A 22,792-nucleotide genomic window follows, 5' to 3' on the forward strand; every position below is an offset into this window, starting at 1 on the left:
GCATTTATGATCATTGCCTTTCAATGCAGTTGAAAGCGTGGATTTTATCTAAGGTTTTAAAGGTTGTTGCATTGTGGAAAGCTTCAACATTCAGCACTTGAGAGTCAGCTTCAAAACAAAAGGACTCTCTTCTTTTCGTGATGCCCGGGTTTGCTTGGTTGTCTTTAAATTCAAAAAAATTTTTTTGAACAACAAAGCATACCTTGTGAGTGCCTATTAGCAGCCAAGGCTTAGATCTCAGATGTTAGTGCTTCTCACTGGCACTTCAGCGCATCACCCAGAAGGTTTCAAAGAATTACCATGCAATAGTAACAAAGCTTCAACGGATGAAATGGATTCCATATCATGAGAAATATTGATTTTGGTACTGAACGGACATGAACTAATATAACATGCAGGCAATCTAAGCAGCTATGTTAAGCTTTAGAAATGGGTTGGCAGTATCATAGTGTATGCAACATTACATTATATTTAGCCGAAACAATGCCCTTTATATGACAGGCAATCCAACAGCAGTTTCACATCCTATAGAGGAGAAGAGGTCCAACAATCAGCAGTACTGATTCTTCTGATATTTACAAACCACTGTGTTGTCCACTTTTAAATTGCCCCAATTCTCACCATTTCACTATTCCTGCAAATGTCTCTCCATTTCTTCAATATGTGGCCTGTTACATTACAGTAAAGTCCAGAAGAGAGTCTATAAAACACGGCTGCAGGAGCTGAATGATTTTGTCAATTTATTCCCTGCATGCCCTTTATGAATTCATTTTGTCCCGTCTCTCCTGCTTTGGTAAATCTCTGTTTTTTTTTACAACGACCTGTAAAAGACTGTGCTGTCATTCTTTTCTCCTTCTACCACCCTCTGCTGACCACTCTTTTGTTTGTGAGATGCTGCAATCAGTCGGGCTAATCTCTACAAAAAGGTCACTGCAGTCACTGCCTGCTTGTTTGTTAGTGTGCCCCTTTGTCTGTACACCTGCCTATCTTGAAGTCCTATCTCATCTCAAAGTGTGTTGGCAAGAGCTGGCTTGTGACTGAAAGGTTGTCAGTTCAGGACCAAGTAGGAAAGTAAGAGTAACAACACTCTCCCCCACTCAACAAATACTTATTTTTGGCAGTAAAGATAGTCAAGAGATTTAGAGAGAGACAGTGTTCTCTGGGGTGATCTAATCTACAAGCCGTGACTAATCTCGTATGGATGAAAACAGTTCAAACATATCTTTGTCAGTCATGATAATAACAGTCACATATTAATAATCATATCAAAAGTAGCTATACTTCAGAAAACATACATTCCTAACATTCGTTTTAATCATCAGGGCATTCATTCTCCTCATCAGCATCATCAAGTCAAATGAAAGCTGTCATAAGAGCACCGAGAGGAGAGGCAGGCTCACCTGACTTGCACACTCCCAGCCACATGTGTGCACCTGGTAGATCGGGTTTCCGCTGATTGGGAGAAGCCAGAGACAACCGTGGATAGTCCCAGGAATGTGTTTCTGGGGGGAGGGGGCTTGTAAAGGGACCTATCCACCCACTGTCTGTCACTTTTCCCTCATAAACGGAAAAACCTTTGTGTAAATAACAAGGGATGAAACTACAGTGACTGGGGGTTTTGAGGGACTTGTTTGCACCACACACGGGGGAAAGTTACAGGACAGGATGTGAGGCTGACGTGTTTTGCTTTTCGTAAATGTGAAATGCTGACAGAGAGAGAAAGTTGGAGGGAGAGAAGAGAGAGCAAGTGGTCCGGCTTTGCTGAATTTAGTCAATTATTTTCCCTCAGCAGGCACTTGACATTGTGAAGACAAAGTCTTTATACTGCTGTCACAGTCACCGGAAAAATGAATTACTGTTGCATACCTCTGTGAAACCTATTGGGACTGTTAATGTAGGCTCAAGTTAACAAGCCAGATAAACAAGTGTCTGCTGAGGGAAAATCAAAACAAAAGGACAAAAGGAAAGACCAACTCTAGGACTTATATTCAGTCACTTTCTCATTCATTTCCTCCAGCTTTTGCTCTCTTTATAAGGTTTACACACATACTGTTGTGTGTTCTTTAAAATAAACTCATGATTATTCCTTGATCTGAGTTTACTTTGGTGTTGTCCAATTAGCATTTTTAAATGTCGTTTGAGTAGAATTGAAGGACTATTTTGTTTTCTCATTAGTGACTCAGTATTTTTGGTGTGGGATGCTGTGTTATGTTTAGTTTCTAGTCCCCCCATTGGCCAGGCCCCTCTACTTCCTGTTTCACTTTTTGTCTCCTGTTCGTCTATAAATTCCCCCCGTGGCTCTGGATGTCGTGGCAGCAGTCTGAGGTTCTGCCCCTCCTCGCGGTCATATTCAGTTAATAAATCTCTCCTATAATAATCATCATAATCATCATCATCATCATCATCACCATTATGACTACCATCTCTGAGGATGAAAGGAACAAAGAGACGAGACAACAGACAAATGGACAGAGTTACCTGTAAGGTGGCCCTGTGGAGAAACAGAATGATTGAAAGAGGAAAGAAAGACGGAGATGTGGGCATAAAGGGACGGACGAGTGTCAGTGACAGAGGACACAGAAATGGAGCTAACAGGCCCTAAATGAACAGAGAGATGGAAGAAAAGACTAAGGAAAAGTACAGCTGAGAAAGACGGACAAAAAAAAGAAAGGTATAGAAATCAAGGAATTAAGAGAACAAAAGAAAGTATGATGAAACACATAATCTGCATATTCAACACACTGATCTGTATCGCTGCTGCTGGGTGAAAACCTTTAACTGCTTCTTTGCTTTTGGAGTTTATAATAATAAATGCATAAGTTGTAATGATGCCATAATCTTCACCGGCAATTTAGTACTCGTGAGAAACAATCAATATCCAAAAACTGTAAGTCAATTCTTAAATTGTTGTGGGTGAGACGTTTTCACCTGACAGCAGTGACAGGTTAATCTAGGTGTATTATAAAAGGCACAGCAGGGTAGGTGGAATATCGCAGCAATAGTACAGTACCAGCTTTGTTACTGTCTCCTATTGTTACACTATTCCACCCACCTTAACTGTGAGCCTTTCGGTGTGGCAATCCCGTATCCTTTGGAGTCCAGGTTCCCCCCGACTTTCATGGTGTCACACGGCTTGCGCTGCTCCGTGTATTCGTTCATGGTGGACTCCAGGAGGAAAGCGTACTTCCCCTTGGACTTGCGGACCCTCGCCACGCCCTCTGCTGTGGTTTTGGTGAAGACAGTCGGCTCGGCAGACTTCATATATGACCACATCTTCTCGTAAACGGCTATTTTGGACCTCTGGGGTGGAGGAGGGGGAAGAGGAGAGAGCAGAGGTTAATTAGGAATGAATGGGCTTCATTTTGCTAACACACGAGGCCAGATTTTCTCACAGATGATGGTTTTCATAGTCCAGTGAGGAGAAGACTGCCAAGGGAAGAGAGACCATGTCGGCCAGGCTGCTTACAAATGATTTCACTTAAAGTGAAAGATAGTGACAGATAGAGAGAAAGATAGCCATGTCACTCCTAAATTGCCTAAATCTTTGACAAGTGTAGATGAGGAAGAGCAGTGTGGCGGTATGAGGTCTCACATGCAAAGAACAAAGAGTAACATAACAACAAAAGGTTGGTGATATTCTGTGTTCGTACTGTCATCCAATCCCATGAAAAGATAAACAATGAATAATCCTACTAACAAGACAGTATTGCCTGTATAGCCAAGTAGCTTATTTCCTCTGTGCCACATATCTTCATTGTTGTCCAAAAACACATCATTTATTTTGAGTCAAAATGTGTATTAATCCGCCATGAAAATAGTCCCCAACAAATTAACTATTTACTTCTGATTGAATAAGGTTTTCTGAAAACTATAGTGCTCAGCTGTCTTAGTTCAATACAATCAAAACAATACATATGTGACCTGTTTTAAAAGATTTGCGTCTTCAATATAAATGAATGGGCTTGGGGCAAAGAGCCACAGACAGTGTACTGTAAGTATTGAAAAATTAACTAACGCATTGTTGGCTTTTCAGGGCATTCGTCGATCCTAAGAAAAATACAGAACAACGCCAGCCTTATCAGTTAAGACAAGATGGCGTGTTACTGTTAACACTTCCACGCTCCGAGCCTACTTCTGGATGTCCATTCACACCTCACTGAGGCCCAAAGCGCTAGCAGCTTCTCAAACCACAGATTTGATTATTAAAATCAACATGCCATGTTTATTGGGACAAATAGGATGAATCTGAGATGTAAATAAGAGAGCTGAGGAGGTGAAAACAATGCGCGCTATTCATTATGTCGACATGATGACACTCAATGCTGTTCATTGATTAGGCACAAGTGTTTTTTTCCCCGTGCTCCTACAATAGAAACAAGAGTACAGCACTGAGATTGAATTTGTACAAAGTGTATTAGGACGTTGTTTTATATGTTTTTCCTGTATTTCATTTATTGCTCCAGTTTCTTATGATGTAGAGCAGATTTGCTGAGGCAGATTTTCACTCTTATGGTCCTTGAATAAAATTACCCTGCTGATGGAGTGCTGTGTCTTTCATCTTCCATTTTGATCCTCTGGCACATAATGACATTTATAACCACATTTAAAATGTAACACTACGTCTCCCCTGACAAGTCAAGCATCAATCTTACTTGAAATGAGTTTATGACTGGTATAGTGGCATACTGATACGTTGTGCCATTATGAATTCGGTCACCTGGTGTAACAGTAGAGCTTTTCAGAGGACATCTGTCTGGCATGATGCAATAAATTGTATTATATTGTGTATATACTATTCATGTGTGTGTCAGTGTGCATATGTGCAGTTCTGTGCACCAGTCTATATGTGTAAAATTGAAGTGTTTTCATGTGTGTGTGGACTGTGTGTACTCAAGAGTGAAAATAACAAGCAGAGGAGTCAAACTGTCATCCTCCACAAGCGTCCTGTTTCTTTCTTCTCTTTCTCTCCCGGTGATAAAGTGTTATTCTGTCGCTCTGCAGGCGACAAGCCACGGCCTCAGCCACCGAAAACCAGCACCCTTGGGGGGGGGTGTATGCGTGTGTGAGTGTGTTGCTAGTGCGTGACGGACACCTATCCCATAATAATGTCACTCACATCCAAGAGGACCAGCCAGCCCCTCTTCTCTCCATTCGACCATTTCTCTTTCTCTCGCCATTCTTTCTCTTTTTATTTCAAGTCCATCATGAATTAAAAAAAAACTTTCACTTCTTTACACCTCCAGCCCTTCTATCATCCTCACTCCTCATGTTTAATCCATCCATCCATCCATCCATCGTTTACTTATTTTTCACATTTTTCTATCCAACAATTTCTGTCTGGTCGCAGCAAAATGTGCATGCGCTTGTGTGTGTGCTGCTTGTGTGTATGTATTTGTATCTGCCTGTGTGTGTGTGTGTGTGTGTGTGTGTGTGTGTCAGAGAGAGTGAGAGTGAGAGAGGGAGAGACAGTGATGATGATGACTGTGCATGTATAAAGCAGCGTCTGGCCTTGGAGGGATGGATGTGTGACAATACGGTGCGACTCTTTCCAGATTCTTGCACAGTTCTTGAACAGTGAGTGAGGCCGTGAAGGAGGAAATGGATGCTGCAAGTCACCTTCAGGCATCCACACTATGGAGAACACTCTTAAATATACATAGACACACAGATCTGCTCGGCGGGATAAGTGGCGCACATGCTCACATGCACATATACATGCATACATATGAGTGAATATGCATATGTGTGTGCTTACATACATACACACACAAATGTACACACACATGCTCACACACACACGCAGAGATAATTAATGGTGGTGGCGAATCCCCCTCAGCTGTGGGAGAGTAAATTGCTTTTTCACCCTCCACAGATTTCAGCCCGCTCGTTATGTTGATGATGCCAGAGCTGCTCACAGAAGCACAAACTGTCTGCTACACCCCCCCTCACCCCCACACCCCCCTCCTCCTCCACATCCCCAAATACACACACTAGTGCACACATCTTTATAAAGCATAACTGTAAATTGGTGTGTATATACACACACACAATGCATGAGCACACAAACAATTCTGAATATTCCTGCAGAGCATGACTATGTGACGGAGCAGATTTGTTTTCGTACATGTGATGAACCTGGTGTTTTTGCTCGTGTCTGCAGAATAAAATTCTGTCTTCATCAGCATTGTGTGGATTTGTGTGTCTATGTCTGTATGTGTTTATGAGTACTTATGTAATTGCAATCCACTTGGGTGAATAGGTCAATGGGTGAAGCCACTACGGGTCTCCTCTGGGCCACTTCACTCCACTCTGCTATAACTTCCTGCTCACTATTTAACAGTAACAGCTCCCTGTAGTATACAGTATATGTTCCAGCTCTGTCCACCTCTTCTGTCCACCTCTACTTCACTGCTCTTTTTACTATTTATTAATATGAATATTATTACTATTATTACTATTATCATTATTTGCCATGGTAGGGGAGTGATTAAATGCAACAAGAGGGGGGTAAACAAATATTGTTCCATTGTAATAATGTTTGGTAATTGTAATCAAAATATAAAATCCCACGCTGGGCTTTTTTTTTCAACTACTCAGTAAAGTTTGGTGTGAACTTTGATGAAGTTTTATAAACAAATTAGCCAAAAAGGTGAAAGTCGGACATTTCAGCTTAACGTCACTTCCAACATTTAAGCTTCTCTCAATTCAAGCTCAGGAGAAAGTCATCCATTCATTCCTCTCCCCCTCTTGGACTATTGTAAATCGGTTTACAGCGTCATTAGTCACTCGTCCTTGTCCCACCTACCGTCAGAGCAGAATTCTTCTGCCTGGCTTTTGTCTGGTTTCAATAAAGGAGACAACGCCTCCCTCATATTTGCTTCCTCTTACTGGCTGTCAATTTATTTCAGAAGTGACTTTAAGATTGTGTTGCTTGTTTTTAAACTACACACATTATCTAACCTGCACTGCCACTGGACTTTTTCTGCTCGCACCCTGTTTACTTCCCTCTTCTGTACCGTGCCACAAGTGAGCAATAATGCAATAACCAATGGAGTGGAGGTGATGAATGCTGCAAAGCATAGTAGAATGGTGTTCTTCAGCTCCAAGGGACACATGCACCATCACATTTATCTAATGGCCATTTAGAAAGAAATAAAGAACACAAGAAATATGAAAATTGTCATCCATTTCTTAAAAGTGCCCTGTGGAGTTATGTATACTTTCAGAGTCAGTCTCACCAAAACACATTGTGTGTATCCTTTAGTCCTAACAAACATGTTCAATGCACCTTGTTCTTCTGAAACCTGCTTTGTTGATGGGTATAATAGCTCTACTGGTGGTCAAAAATTCTGCCTGGTGCATTTAAACTGTTTTTCTGGCTATTGTGGTAAACAATCTAGATATAATTTACATCTTTTTATGTACATTTCTCTGTAAATTATCATGACATGTATGGTATCCTTGAAACCTTGAAATTTTGACTAGAATTTGAAATGAAGTTCTGTATGTAAGAACACAGCTGGTCATGCAGTACTGGTTGGATTTTTAATAATATTATTAACAGAGAGACCAGCAGGGTGAAAATAGTCCTCCTCCAGGTCATCTGAGACTTACGGCTTACGGCTTTTCCGCGGCTTGAACTCAGAAGCAAATTAACTTGATTTAACATAGTAAAAGCCTGAAACCTCTGAAGGAACCAAGTAAATGAACAGAGTGTGTTGAGTCCATACCCTGAAGAACTCCTTAGTAGAGCCTGAGTCCAGTGTCCCGTAGGCTATCTCTGTCTGTTTGGCCAAGTCCTCTGCACTCTCTATGGGTGAGACCATCCTCTCCACAGTGAGGAAAGCAGCCAGGTTGGCTGTGTAAGAGGAGATGATGATAAGGGTGAAGAACCACCACACACCTCCAACAATACGTCCAGACAGAGACCTGGAGAGAAGACAGATGGAGGCGAGGTAGAAAACAAGGGAGGAGGGAGGAGTGTGGAGTAAGAGGTGGGAAGAGGGAAGAGATGTGAGACAAGCAGGAGGAATAAAGGAAAAGGATTGTAGATGAGACATGAAGGGAAAGATGAGGGTGAAGGTTAAAGAGATAAAAGGAACATAAATGAAAGACGGAGAGAAAAACAGTGAAGGAAATATAATTAAGGTTAGCTCCTCAGAGATATGCAAAGCAACAGACTGTAGTTTCACAAAGCATTTTCGACACCACTGTGGGCACGACTGTGAAAATGATGGTACTGCCAAAGTAATTGTCTTTCAACCCTCAAATCAATTCAGCACTAACAATAACCAAGGCTACATGAAACAGTAATCTGGGTGCTCCTCCATCTCTCTCTCTCTTTTTCCCTCTTTCTCCATGTTTACTGTCTTTATCTACCAATTGTGAGCAGACGCATCACAGTAAGTGGCAATTCATTTTGTTTGCATGAACTTGTTTTCACTGAGTAAAGGGGAAGAGAGCAAGCAAGAGCACATTAGAGGGAAGAAGAGAAAGACGGGAGAATGGAGCAAAACATTAAGTTTTCTTTTAAGCGCTGTAGTCAATAAAAGACCTTGAAATACTAACAAGCACAAGCAGCGACATAAAATACCCACTCTTTAGAAAGAGTGAGAGAGAAAGTGAAGAAGGTATTGGATGAGACACATGCTTACAGTTCCTCAGTTTTCTTTATAGTACAGTATGTATGAAGGTGTAAAATAAAAAAGCATTTAAAATCCCAGAGGATGTTTTGTAGTATTTCCCTTTCAGGTCTCACCTAATCTATGCTAGAAAACACAAAACTGTGTAGCTCAAGGGAACATTCACAGCAACATATGAATACCTTCAGGTTATTCATCTTCCTCAGTAGACCAGTGATTTGAAAATGTGTCACTTTGTATCACCTAACTTCCAGTCATAGAAAAGTTTGTGTGCTTACGTCCCAGATGAAAGTAATTTCAATTGAAAATATTTAATTCACTTTGATTTATATATTTATGTAACTTTCTGACCACTGCTGGGGGCAGCAAAAACAAGCTGTGAACACAACACTGACTGACATCATCAGCTTTTAAGTCGATATGCCACTCTCCTTTTAGCTCTGTGTTTGGTCTCTACTAACTCCTGAGGGAAATATCTGGCTCTTTAGCTGCTAAATGGTCCTTTATGTTCACCAGCTAGTCGCTAACTGTGTCTGTCTGCTGTCTGGTGCTGAGCAGGTAGTGTGCAGTGGGTTTTTAGAGCTTCTTCGCTGAAAACAGCTGCCTGCTGCTGCTGGAAACGTTGCTATGAGAGCGGTGAGAGTGAGCCAAAACAGTAAAGTTGTGAGCCTAAAATGAAATGAACTGAAAGACGCCCCAACACCAGAGTTGAGGTGACCCGCAGAACTGGGTGACAAGCGACCCCTTTTACATTACACGTTACACAGTCAGAAAAATAAGGTCTAACATTTCTCGGACAGGAAGCTGTTTGGTGATACCACCACTTTGATGTGAAAGCAGTGATATATGAGTTCTTTTTAGGATGGGCTTTGTTTTAAGGAGTGCGTGCTGTAGAGAGAAAAGAGGAGTGAGAGAGCTGAGAGGTGCAGTGACGCCTGACTCGGCATAAATTGTCACCTTTTGGAGCAACTCTGCATTCTGCTGCTGCTCACAAGCCAGCACACCTCTTAATCCTCAAACACACACACACACACACAGGCAAATATGAATTGATAGCGTGTGTCCTTGACGCATTGATCTGTTTACCTGAATTAATGAACCTGGCGTATACTGTGAGGATTCTCCTGAGAAACAGTTGTAAGGTTTTGTTTTATACTTATGAGGAGACTGTGAAAACTTTTTTTTTTTCAACCAGGTATGACGTCATGATGGAAAGATACAGAAAGTTTTGTACTGAAAATGTTGACTTTCACAAGCAATGGACAGGAGGGGTCCAGGCACTGAATGCATACTAAAAACACTGATTTGACAAGATGATGGTCAAACATTGTTACTGCTGTTGATGTAAATGCTGGCAATGACAATGACGATGTGATGAAGATGTGTTTTAAAGATAATGGTACTGCTGAAGCTTGTCTTCTTGAAGTGAAGGAGGAAGAGGAACACGGATGATGTGTATTTAGAAACTCATTTTCATAGGTTCTACAGGGTCTCCAACAGAGGCCAACAAGGGCATGCAATCTGATTGGTTAGCTGGTAAACGAGCCGTGACAGCATTTTAAATCTGACCTGATGGAGTGACTGCATCATTTGAGTGGACATCCAAACAGAGAGAGAAAGGGGGGATGAAAGCGAGGCAAAGGAAAAGAGGATGGCAGGAGTACAGACAGAAAGAGGAAGATGAAGATGAAGAGAGAAGGTTCAAGAGCAGTGCACTTCTCTAGTAAGAAATCTGATGAAATCCAACTGAAATCACATTTAGTCTTCCCTTTTTGTTGTCAATAATGTCAACGTGTTTTTCCCAATGCATTGTTAATAGTTTTCTATTATTAAAAAGATGAAAAAAGGTCTTTGGGGAAATATCAGAAATGCTGCTTTTTGTCTCAGCCGGCCCAAGAGGGGTGTGGGTGTCTGTGTTTGATTGACAGGCTGCCAGTGTTCCACTGTAGGGAACAAGATAAATTTTTCTTAGAATAAGAATAGAATAAGTTATAATTGTTGACAAACCCTGTACATCAATATACATTTAAAAATGTTCTTATCTCTGCGTGCAACTACATTATAGTGTGTTATAAGCCATTTAATAAATGGTTATATACAGCTTATAACTAAATAAGGGGGGTTAAAGTTAAGTGTTACTAGTATTCCTAATACCTAAAATGCATGTGTTATGATGTGGGAGGGAATGGATTCGCCAGGAGGAAGCCCACACAAACTCAGCAAAAATGTACACACAATACATTTTAAGCTTTTGGACTGATGCCGTAAGAGGACCGACTCTGTGGTGGCAAAGCACACAGACGTTTACAAACAGCCAACTGTTCAGCTGTGAAAATGAACTTATTCAGAGGCCCTAATTTAGAGTTGGCAGAGTGAAGTCAGATTTTGGACTGGAGTTTGGCTACAGCAACAGAGCTACAAGTAGTTTTTGTGTGTACACTTCAACATAAACCCTATAACATATAACAGGTGTTTACATAACCCAAACTATATTATGCAGACCTGTTAAACAGACTGATCCTTTATGGAGGAGGTTTCTTGTTTTCATGACTTTTCAGAAGTCTGACTCCTGCTGAACTCCTCCTGGGAATCAGTCATGTAAAAACAGTGTGTTCATCAGCTGATAGGAGTAGTCTTTCATTGTGTTATTGTTGTCACCCAAAACTGAATAAATGCTGCATTCATCAACACCAAAATCGCATTTCTAGCTGTATTTTTTTTAAGTTATTTGCTTGACAGATTTATTTCTTAGGTCCATAAATTTACCTGCAGCAGGTGAATGCATACAGTGCATTTTTATATCTCATTTATTTAGGATAGTGACGAGATTAGACTCGTACAGTTATCTGGAATGAATCACCCTCGACACGCTTGCAAGATGAATTTAGAGTAAAAAAAAAATCTTTCATCTTGTTAACTTAAGTTCAGGTATAGGTTCCAGAGCAAAAACTGATGCTGATGGAGTACATCACAGTATAAATATAGACATCACATCATTAGGGGACGCCATGTTGCCTGTGGCTGATAGGAGTTTGTAATCAAAGACAGAACATCTAAAATGGTTCTGTATCTCAGGGGGCATGAAAGCAAACCTCCCCACAGAGGAAAGAAAAAGAGATTGGTTGAGGACAACATGATCAACAACATGTCTATTTCTAAATGTGTTGTCCTTGATTTATTCGTGAGTGTGTGTGTGTGTGTGTGTGTGTGTGTGTGTGTGTGTGAGTGAAAAAGAGAGAGAGAGGTATTCACCGGTGTTTGGCCTTGGAGCCAAGTTGGAGAACTTGTTTACCTACCGGAGGGAGGTCGATAGAGCGAGCTTGAATCAGATGAGATCACATGTGAGAGTGTGCATGCATGCATGTGCAGAAGTGTGCATGCTCATATGTGCACATATATTTTGGTGTGGATGGGCGAGCTTCTGAGTGACGTCCTTGATTCTTTATGGGACGTGTCAGAGTGAGTGTGCGCGTGTGTTGGTGGCAGTGTGAATGTGTGTGTCGCCGGGGTGTGTGTAGTTGTGTCGCGTGTGTTGGTATGCAACAGGCGAGTCATTCTATAGCGGGTCATGTATCATCTATGATAGCCAACAGATTGCCTCCCCAATCCTCCTGTGCGAAAGATTAATGGCATGCTGTTGCCTCTCTCTCTCTCTCTCTCTCTCTCTCTCTCTCTCTCTCTCACACACACACACACACACACACACACACACACACACACACACACAAACACACACACAAACACAGTTCTGAGATACACAGTTTCTTTTCATCCAATGCATCTACATTTTCTCACCTAACAGAAGAGACTGCATTGTCATGTGCATATGATCCTGCATGTGTTTTTATTTCTATTCTTATGAGGACTAATGAAAGACAAGGATGTTTCCCGTAGTTCAATCATCCCCTTGTTTCTTCAGTTAATGCTGTTTGGCTGCTTACAAGTATGATGACAGTCATTACAATCATCTTGGCAAAAAAAAAACTGTTAATGCAATTGCCATAACGAGAGCACACAAACACACACAGAAACACATGCCTGTGCACAAACACATACAGGCACTAAAGTAGACTGATGCTGACACACCCCAACACACAAATACAACCACACATACAGACACAAAGAACAACAAACCAGCCAGAGCTGGATAGTTGTTGTTCATAAGTATGTTTTCACTGTGTATATGTCTTTTTGAATTTGATTTACCTAACACAAACAGAACAAAGACGGTAGATTTTGTTCCCCATCACTAATAGTGGAAGCGTGTTAGGCAGGGATCTCTTTAGGGCCAGTAAAAACAGGAGGAATGATTACAAGCTAAAACTGTATGCGCCTGGCCAATGTTTTAAACCAGACTGGAAATTGTGAAAATTGTGGACCTATCCATTACAGTCTTATTATATGTAATACCAAATTACAAAGCAGTTTTACACCATCTGTAGATTTTTACAAAATGGGCCTTAAAAAAAGAAGAAAATGATACATGACAGAAGTTAAGTCTTCCAACAAGTGGCATCTTCTTTCTCTTGTTACAAAAGACATTATGAAATCAAATTTTACTTTGCACACACCAGACATCATGGGTGCCATGTGTTCCATTTGATTATGCAAATCGTGAGCTTGTTAAAAACTAATTTCCTTGTTTGTTAAAGACGGCCGACAGGGGAATACTTCTACAGGAACACTTTTTGCTGTTATCCGATTGGGGAGGAAACAAGACATGTTTTATCCAGTGATGGTGTCAGACATGTGAACAAATGTTGAGTCTGACAGCTACTAGTGTGTCTGTCTTGTGGGAAAGTGAAGCATGAATGTTTGATTAGTACACAATAAAAGACTGCAGATAGTAGAAATGCAGATAGAAATACGGACAAACACCCTTTCTTCTTCTTGTCTTTTATCTCTTTTATCTTTCTCTTACATGGACCACAGGTGTGAAATAAAATGAGTCGACTGATTGATTAAAACAGGCAGGAAGACTCCACCATAGATGGAGGCAGAATAAAAGGCGTGAAGGCAAACAGACACACATGAAGGAAAATGTGATTAATAGATTAAAGATTAGGTGCAGCAGGGAGATAATGAAAGGCATAATAAAATAAACTAATAACAAGGATTATAAAAGTGAAGCAGAGAAGATGCAAGACCCCCAGAGAGAGAAGATTATTCACAAGATTTATAAAAACTGTTAGTGGCGAAATTCATAAACACACTCAAAGTCACTCGATGCGACTGGGTTCTAATCAGTGACCTTGAGTCTAATCATTAATTAATCAGTAAACGTGCTCCACTGTAGTTAGTTAGTCAAACCATTAGCTGGATCTGTTGCTATCATTAACTATTCAACACACCCACAGCCATTTACTCAATACTTACACATGACACTCACAAACACGCGCACACACACACACACACACACACACACACACACACACACGCACGCATACAAGAAGAGAGCTGTAATTTCAGATGTTTATTGACAGAGACAGATCCAATCCCTCTGAGATGTTTGCTGGTGATCAGTTTACCTCTCTCTCTCCCTCTCCTGCACTTGCTCTTGCTCATTCTCAATGTACATCCTGTCATTTTTCTCCCATTTATTCATTTCCACTTTTTAAAATTCCAGTCCCATCACCTAACCGTCCATCACTTTGTTGCCACCCTTCGCGTGATGACCAGGCCAATCACAGACATTACGAACCCAGAGCGCCTGGGCTGAAAGATGACACGTGTGTGGCGCAAATGCCATCTCAAGGTCACTCTGATAAAAGCGTGTGAGTGAGTGAGTGTGTGTGTGTGTGTGTGTGTGTGTGTGTGTGTGCGTGTGTGTGAATGCGCCTCGTGTCTGCTGCCAGCCATCACCTTCTGCTTGATCGGAAAGGTGAAGGAAACACCCGTAGTTGTGCTTTGCAAAAGAGAGAGAGAAAAAGGGAGGTGTTGTATATCATGAGCACGCAGACATGCCACCACACACATGTGCTGTAATGTCTAGCTATGAAAATGTCAATTAACTGAGGCAATAATTAGACTGCACAGCGGCAGGAACTGGCACAAAGTGAGAGAGCAAAAAAGAGGAGATAAAGACTTTAAGAAAGAAAGGAAAATGGAAAAGTTAAACAGTAGAATAAAAAGAAAAAGGAAACAGTAGAATAGATAGATGGATGGATCAAGAAAGAGGAGAGAGAAAGTGAAAGACTTGAATAGGAGTGTGTGTTATACTGTGTCTCCCAGACTGCAGAGATGACTGCAGCAGGAAGAGAGGGACCCACACTGAATACCAATGGACCTACGCTGGCAGCTCAATACACAATATACAACACACGCCGTCTCTCACACACACACACACACACACCTACACAGTGTATTGTTGGGACCTCACTACGTGGGTTTCCCACCAGTATAAAGTCAAAAAATGTGTAACACATGGACCAGTTGATGCACATGAAGGTTGTAAGACGACACAGAGATATTTACTTTAGAAAGAATACACTGTAAATAAATAAGTAACCTGGCCAGTAACCAGGCAGACTGCAAAGCATATATATATACACACACGCACACGCACACACACTTTCTGAGAAATACATATACTATATAATAGACTGAAAGGCATTCAACCAGCCTCTAAGAGGCTGCCTCCTTCCTTTTATTCCCAGCTCCACGGTAAATGTCAGCCTCAATACTCTGATCCCCGCTGACAAGCTGGAGACGATACAAGTGGCCGGATGGATAAAACGGATAAAACCAGAACAAGAACGACCATCCCACGTTCAGGGCAGATGTATGGAGGATGGAAAAAGCAGCGATTATGTGAAGGAAAATGCTTCTGCCTGTGACAGAGATGGGTTGTGGCACGATGATGTCCATCAAGTAGCCAGCACAAGATGTTTGAGTGTGTAGAGTTTTCTTAAGAACATTGTCAGATACTTGTTTTCAGATACTTCCAGTTAAGCAGGTGCCCACATTTCTATGCAACAATACACCTGTCTTAAATCAACCACACATAAGAGTGTTATCCTTTGTAATTGAGACCATGTGGATTTGATCTAGCAAGAAATGCTCTCCAATTCTATCATGTCTTTGTGAGTAATTAACCCAGTGTGTTGTTTGTAGACACTGCTGTGCAGCTAATAGAGGGCAGGTAAAGTGAGAAAGTGAATAAGTGCATATGTCACATTATATCCTTAACGTAGCAATAAAAGTGGATGTTAAATATTTCAGTTAGAAGGAAACTCGAAGGGGTTGAATGTGCAGCAGGAATACATGTTGTGATATGATGATATCTTTGTCTTTGTTGCAGCTTTAGCACATTTCTGCTGTCAGTTGTGACTGAAGTTAGCATTATGACTTTGCCCGCCTGCAAAGGTGAACAAGGGAATGGGAGATTAAAGGAAATGTACTGAGGGGATAGACAAATGATATGACATGATGATATGCATGACACGTGCCCTTTTCTAAGGATATGAACTATTGTTTCTGCAGAGCACAGAGTCACAGTGAAGGCTCATCCATCACATGGTTTTATAGCAGAAAGCCTGGTCAGCAGGATTTAACTCTTGGACCATTATCTTTATATTTTTCGACCTCTTCTCGCATGATCATAAATTGCGTCATCACTTTCAGGTATTTCACTCAGTCAGTGTATGTGGAATGGTTATATTTGAATACAAAGTACACAAGGTAAATGTTTGATGTCTAAGCACGTTAGTCATCACTAGCTGCAGCAAACACTTAAGCCCACACGAAGAGAGATTAGGGAGTGACTTACTACAATCAGCAGCTACAGGTGAATGCTGGGGTGGAGGTGAGGCTGATTAAGTGCTGTACGTAAGCAGCATGATGATGATGATGATGATGCAGTGATGCTCACAGTGAGCGGTGTAGCTGCAGCAGCTTAGGCAGAACAAAAGAGTGAGCAGAGCATGACGGATTAAATAGACGAGTGTGCTGGGTATGTGTTGCAAAGAGACGAGTGTGTAATATGTGAGAGTCGCAGCGCGACTCGAATGTAGCGAAGCTTCACTCCATTTGTGTTTTGTTTGTTTACATCCGAGTGTTGTTGTGCAGGCAGGAAGCTTTAGTCAGTTGATGCTTATTAATACTGACGTTGGCCTCTCATAACTAGGACAGTAACTAGTAACTAGGTAGTTCACATAAACACTGTAGCACTAACTTGGCCTGCATGGCCTCAGGCCCTGCGTATACTTCAAACAAAGTGCTTATTAGATCGTCTGCATTCGTCAACTTCTGTAACTTCCGAAACTGACAATCCAGCTATAACTGAAAAAGTGTTTAATATGATTCACTGTGTCTTGTCACTACGACGGCAGGCTTTTCAATCCGAGTGTGGCCAAACACTTTTGCCTTTAGATGTGGTCGAATGACACTTTGTAGGAACTGAAGCATACTGAACCATTTACTGCAGCTGCTGCTTGATGCTGCCTCTGCTGTCACCATTGAGGATGGAGTGTAATTAAAACTGTAATAACTGTTTTTTTTTGGCCATTTGGGGGAAGCAGAGACAAGTTGTGAGCACAGCATTGCCATATCATCAGCTAGCAGTTGCTTATTTACAAAGAAGCAACATCATCAGTCATTTGGAGTCGTGTTTCTGGCCACCTGGCAAATGTAAGTCCAATATTCACTTAGCTCTGTTTCTGGTCTCTACTAACTCCTGAGGGAAATAAATATCCCTTTAGCTGCTAAATGCTCCACTTTGTTCACCAGCTGTGTCTGTCTGCCGTTTGGTGCTGAGCAGGTAGTATACAGTGGGTTTTAAGAGTTGTTTCACAAAAAAAAGCTGCCTGATGCGTCCAAAAACAACGCTATGAGAGCCGTGAGAGTGAACCAAAATGGTGAAGTCATGGGCTGGACAGCTAAACAATGAGCTGAAACTGACTCTGTATAAATTGTCATTTAATAATATGAATACTCCAATTGTTGTCTGTTTAAATAAACGTGTGGTTTAGGGTCAGTGTGCTCGTGTTACTCTTTCATTTCTGTGCTTTCACCCCCTCATCACCCTCCTCCTCCTCCTCATTAGGAAGCAGTAATTCACTTTATGTTAGGTAATATGTCCCCATACTGTCAATACTACAATTGAGAGATGTGCATCTCCAAAGCTCTGTTCGGCACACACCAGGGGGTTGCATTCCCCGATCCAAATCTGCAGCAAGTTTCCATCAATTTGCTCTCTGATCATCCTGGGAGCAGAGCCACACCGCTAAATACAGCTGTAGTTCCAGTCGTTGCAATATGGTTGATCTTATGAGACTGACAGTGTGATACATTAGACATCATGTTGAATTTACATGATAGATTATTACTACGAGCTGGCTTTATGAGAAAGACTTTAGTTTCCATTGAAACCTCTCTTGTGTGAAAAGTCCAGCAAATAAAATGAAATGAAGAAGAAAAGTATATAAGTGACAGATTTCTCATTCTACGAATATAATCTGGCATTTTACGACTAATCCTGGCCTATAGAGGAGTTGTGCTGTATTGGAGGTGACAGGGCCGGGTGATTTATATGACGAACACTGGCTTCATGTTAAGTATCACATTATCGCTATGACAGCTGTAGCGTATGCACACACATCTATAACAAGTCCCGCAAGTGATGGAGAGGTCTGTATGTGCGTGTTGGATTGTTGTGAAACTGCACACTGGGTGTTTTTTCTGCATGTGTATGTAAGCAATGTCAGCTTGTGAGGTGTGTATTCATGTGCACATCCTGTGTGTGCACGTGCAGCTGGTGTGAGTGTTTTCCATTCCGTGTGCTGGGGCTAGAATTGGCCTGTCAGTCACAGTAAAGAGGGGAGGAGTGGGAGACGACAGGTGTCTCGGGGAGCGGGGGAGGGAGGAAAAGAGAGAGCGTGAAAGAGATGGATGAAAGAGCAAAAGAGAAGGGCTGAAGAGCAAAAGAGGGGGAGGAAGAAAGTGAAGTTTGGGCTGCCGATGTAGAACTTTTGTTCTTTTCCCAAGTGAAATGCTAATGGAAATGCAGTAGAAATGTTTGAGAGATACTAGGTTTAAAACTCGGTTTGAAAGCAGAATAAAAGTCCTTGAAATGAGAAAAAGGTTGTTAAAGATTATATGTATGTCAGAGATATCTTCTTTTAGTGCATGACAATGAATTCATGTAAATACTGAAAAGAGACTTCTGGGGTTAAAGAAATTAACAACCTTTTCATATTAATAATACTAAACATTTAGTATTATGCATCTACATCTACGAGATAAACCTTATTTCTGGGGAAAAATCTTCCCTGCTGCTGCACAGCCAGTGATATATTTTAATGTTTTAATATTTATGAGAGCAATAACAACAGTTTGTTTGGAACAAATAGAAAGTTCAAGAAATGTAGGACGCGGTTTATCATGATAACATGTTGGAGCAGGGCTGCGCAAAACATCACAGCAATGACTGCTTCTCACTAAGAGTCAAGACAAACAAGAATCTTGCATATTATCATGTTAGGGATACAGAATCAAAAATGTTATAGCTGTGCGTATTTAAAGTAAATCAGAATTTGTAACTAATCCTCTTTGTCCTACAGCACGAACCACTCCGTCTCCATGTCTATGATAAAAAGAGTCCATTCATATTTTTGTTCAACCGCTCACACCTCTTCCTTCTTCCAGCTCATCGTCTATCACTCTTTTCCATCTGCTGCTCCTTCTCTCCTAAGATTTGCTCCCTAAAGGTCTTGAGGATGATGGCCATGAATATTTCACTAAACTGCATTCTCAGGTTATCAATAATAAAATGCCATATTCATATAAATATTCTAAAAATACAGCCGGACTCTGGCTCTTCAGTTGTACATTAAAAATTCATACACATCTAGCAAACTGCTAAATCTCCCACCATAGCGCACCCATATGGACATGACCACTGGACTATGTGCAGATGTTTTCTCCTCACTTTTGTGTTTTTGTGCTTGTTTGTGTGTCTATGTATGTGTGCATTTCCAACACATCTTGAGCTTCTGTAGCTTGGAGAAGCAGTCCAGTTCAGTGAAAGCTAGAAAAGTGCTAAGAGAGGTGATTGACATTGTCAACAGTCTGAATCACTACAGCCCAATACTAAAGCACTCTAACATTACAGTTCGACAGACACACACGCTATCCCCAGCCCAGACGCACACTCTTATGGACACATCCTGAATACAGACTCAAATATGATCTCTAAGTCTGACGCACACACGTACACCAATACACTCTGCTTGTCTCACACACACACACCACTTCCCTCCCTCACCGTGGTGAGATGTCGCAGCCCTGTTGCATGAAGGCTCCCAGCGAGAACCAGAGGGAGTTGAAGATGCCAAACTCATTGGGAGGTTGGTCAGTGGGGCCCAGCTCTGTTGTGCCCTCCTCTGGTTCCTCTGCATGCCACTCGTACGGGCTGAAGCGACTCACCTGAGACAGTGAAGGAAATGTAAGTGTCATAGATCATTTAGAGGTCTATAGAGGAAACAAAAACCAGTGCAGGTACATTAAAACAATAGATAAAAAATGCATTTAAGGTTTTATTCTCATACAGGAATGAACAGAGGGAGAAATGTGTCCAACAATGATCCTAACAGCTAAATAACTCTGACTGCTGTGAAAGAGAAACATGTTTCCTTGAATCTGCAGACACTCTGTTGTCACAGGAGTTCTGCTGACATGATCTTGACTATGTAAACTTGATGTCTTAAGCATTTTCATATCTTGCATACAGTGCGGTCTGTGGTGTTATTTCCTGCACAGAAGCTTTCTTCAACAACAAAATACATTACAATTGAGGGGGTAAAGGCAATGTTGCCATACTTGACAAATGATTAATTGCAATAATTTATTGAAGGGTTTTAACAATCGGTAAAACATACACACAGTGTACTTTCAGAAAAAGATCACCCAGCATTAAAAGCTGCCTTTAAAGGAATCTCATCTCTTCTATTTATATTATCAAAATTGACCAAACTGACTTCTGATCAGCATGTGTCCTATAAGGAGCTACAAGGTCAGACAGGGCACCAGGTGCTTTATAAGAAATATTTTCAGCTTGTGAGCCAAATAACATGTCTATTCTTTTATCCCTAAACCCAAGACTTAAAAAAAAACAGCCTTGCAATCCAACTCAAGTGCTGACTTCTAGTTTTTAACAATCACTCACCAAAAACAGCACAACACTGACTCCAATGTAAGCGAACACTATGCACATCCAGATCTCGTAGGCCAGTGGGTCCAGGAAAGAGAAAACACCTGGTTTAGACTTCTGGGGCTTCTTGATCATGATGGAGATTCCCAGAGACATGAAGGGCTTCGAGAAGTCGATCACCTCTTCTCTCACCAGAGTGATGGTCAGCGGGGCCACTGCAATTTCTGCTTTCTGTAAAGAGGCGGGTGGAGTGAAAAGTACGTGTTTAGTCAAATGGTAGTGCAGGTAATTTGCAGAATGGGAAAGTCTGAGGACAAAGATAAAGAAGGGAGGAATAAAATTTGAAACACAAGTGGCAGGTAAAGAAGACAAGCACAGTAAGAATCAGTGGAGTTTGAAGGAGGAGCAAGTTAAGGAAGGGAATGAAAGACATAAGGGAGAAAAAGAAAGGGAATTGGTACAGCGGGGGAGAGAAAAGGGGGGAGACAGAAGGGGTTGAAAGAGACAGAGGAGATAGAGGGAAAACCAGTAGAATGACAGAGAAGTAATTCATACGTAGGCATGAAAGTGACACTGCTAGAATATAAATTAGTCTGCAAGGTCTCACACACATTTGCATGTGTGCGTGCACACACACACACACACACACACACACACACACACACACACACACACACACACACACACAATCTGTAGAAGAGTCAAAAACATCATTCATTCAGCACACTGAGTATCTGTTTCTGAGTAGCGGCGTGTGTCTAAACAACGTCTGCAGTCTTAACTGAAGAAGAGGCTACAATAACAGCATATCAAATAACAAGCATTCCTTGTTACGAGGTGTGAGGACGTTACAATGCAGGGAGAATAAACAGCAGAACGAAAGACAAAGAAGTCAGAAGCGATATGGACAGAAAACACGGGAAGAGAGGGCAGAGGAATATCAAAAAAAACCCCACAATGCATTACAGAAAGGGATATGAAATAAATTGGAGGCATTAAGCAGAAGACAAAAGTACACAACATGAAAGAAAAGGAGGAGAAAGTGACAAAGATAAACAGAGAGTAAGGGACGCAGATATAAGACAGAGCAAAGTAGAGGACAAAGTGCTGAAATCTTACAAATGCATTTTCTCTATGTGGCAGAAGAGTCATCAGAGAGCACTGCGAGTGTTTGGAACAAATCAAACCTGATTAGTCAATGCAGCGGTTCTGCTGTGTCACCTTCTGCTATACGGATTCTGGAGGCTAATTAATTCTGTCGCCGTTCTGCAGCGACGTCTCCACTTTCACGCTTCCGAAAAGTGACGACCGACATTGTCTTCTGCGTGTTGATGAAAGTTTGCGTCTAGCAATGTGAAATCCCATGGGTGTCAATGGCATAATTAGCCAGCTTGCCAAATTCTCAAGAAATAAGTGAACCCTCAGAGACGCAGCATCTCTGCAGGAAACCGACATGGTAACTACGGAGACGTAAAGCTGGAGTTTATGTTCTCCATAAGAGTTATTTTGAGCATTTCTCAGCCATTGCGTGATGGCCCGTGGTGGGGTCACAATAGCAGGAGCACATACTGTATAATAACAGCCCTGCAGTGTATATGAAGATTACAATGTCCAAGTTATGTTGAGGCAGTGCCAGAGAAGTATTCACTCATAATTTGTGATGTTGTTGTACTGGCTTGCATTACATTATATTGCAAGTTGAACATAGTTATATTCTCCTATGCGGTGTATTTAGTACAGTATTATTCAGAAGTCATAGTTGACATTATGTGTCATTGTGTACAGATTACTGACAAAAAGCACAGATTTCATCAGTTTTCAAATGGGGCTGTGACACAATATCATGAAATAAGGTGGGTTCAGCAATTCTGAAGACACAGTCTATTACTATGTGTTGATGCTGAATATACTACTTTTCCTCTGTGCTATGCTCCCTCCTATGTTCACTGGTTGATTAAACATTCAACTCAATTCAATTCTGTCATTGTCATTGTTGTGTTAC

The 22,792-nt window shown here is 41.3% G+C and overlaps 1 protein-coding gene across 2 annotated transcripts in view; it reads right to left on the reverse strand.

The window, feature by feature from the left end:
• gria4a (glutamate receptor, ionotropic, AMPA 4a) overlaps window positions 1-22,792 on the reverse strand; it is a 96,574-nt gene that overhangs the window by 9,368 nt on the left and 64,414 nt on the right. For both annotated transcript variants that reach the window (XM_070905499.1, XM_070905498.1), the window contains exons 12-15: window positions 20,806-21,021; window positions 19,906-20,066; window positions 7,731-7,929; window positions 3,053-3,300 (exon numbers count right to left, since the gene is read on the reverse strand). In XM_070905499.1, the coding sequence (XP_070761600.1) occupies window positions 3,053-3,300; window positions 7,731-7,929; window positions 19,906-20,066; window positions 20,806-21,021 (824 nt within the window). The remainder of the gene's footprint in view (window positions 1-3,052; window positions 3,301-7,730; window positions 7,930-19,905; window positions 20,067-20,805; window positions 21,022-22,792) is intronic.

The sequence above is a fragment of the Enoplosus armatus genome, chromosome 5 (genome assembly GCF_043641665.1).
Source record: "Enoplosus armatus isolate fEnoArm2 chromosome 5, fEnoArm2.hap1, whole genome shotgun sequence".
Lineage (NCBI taxonomy): Eukaryota > Metazoa > Chordata > Actinopteri > Centrarchiformes > Enoplosidae > Enoplosus > Enoplosus armatus.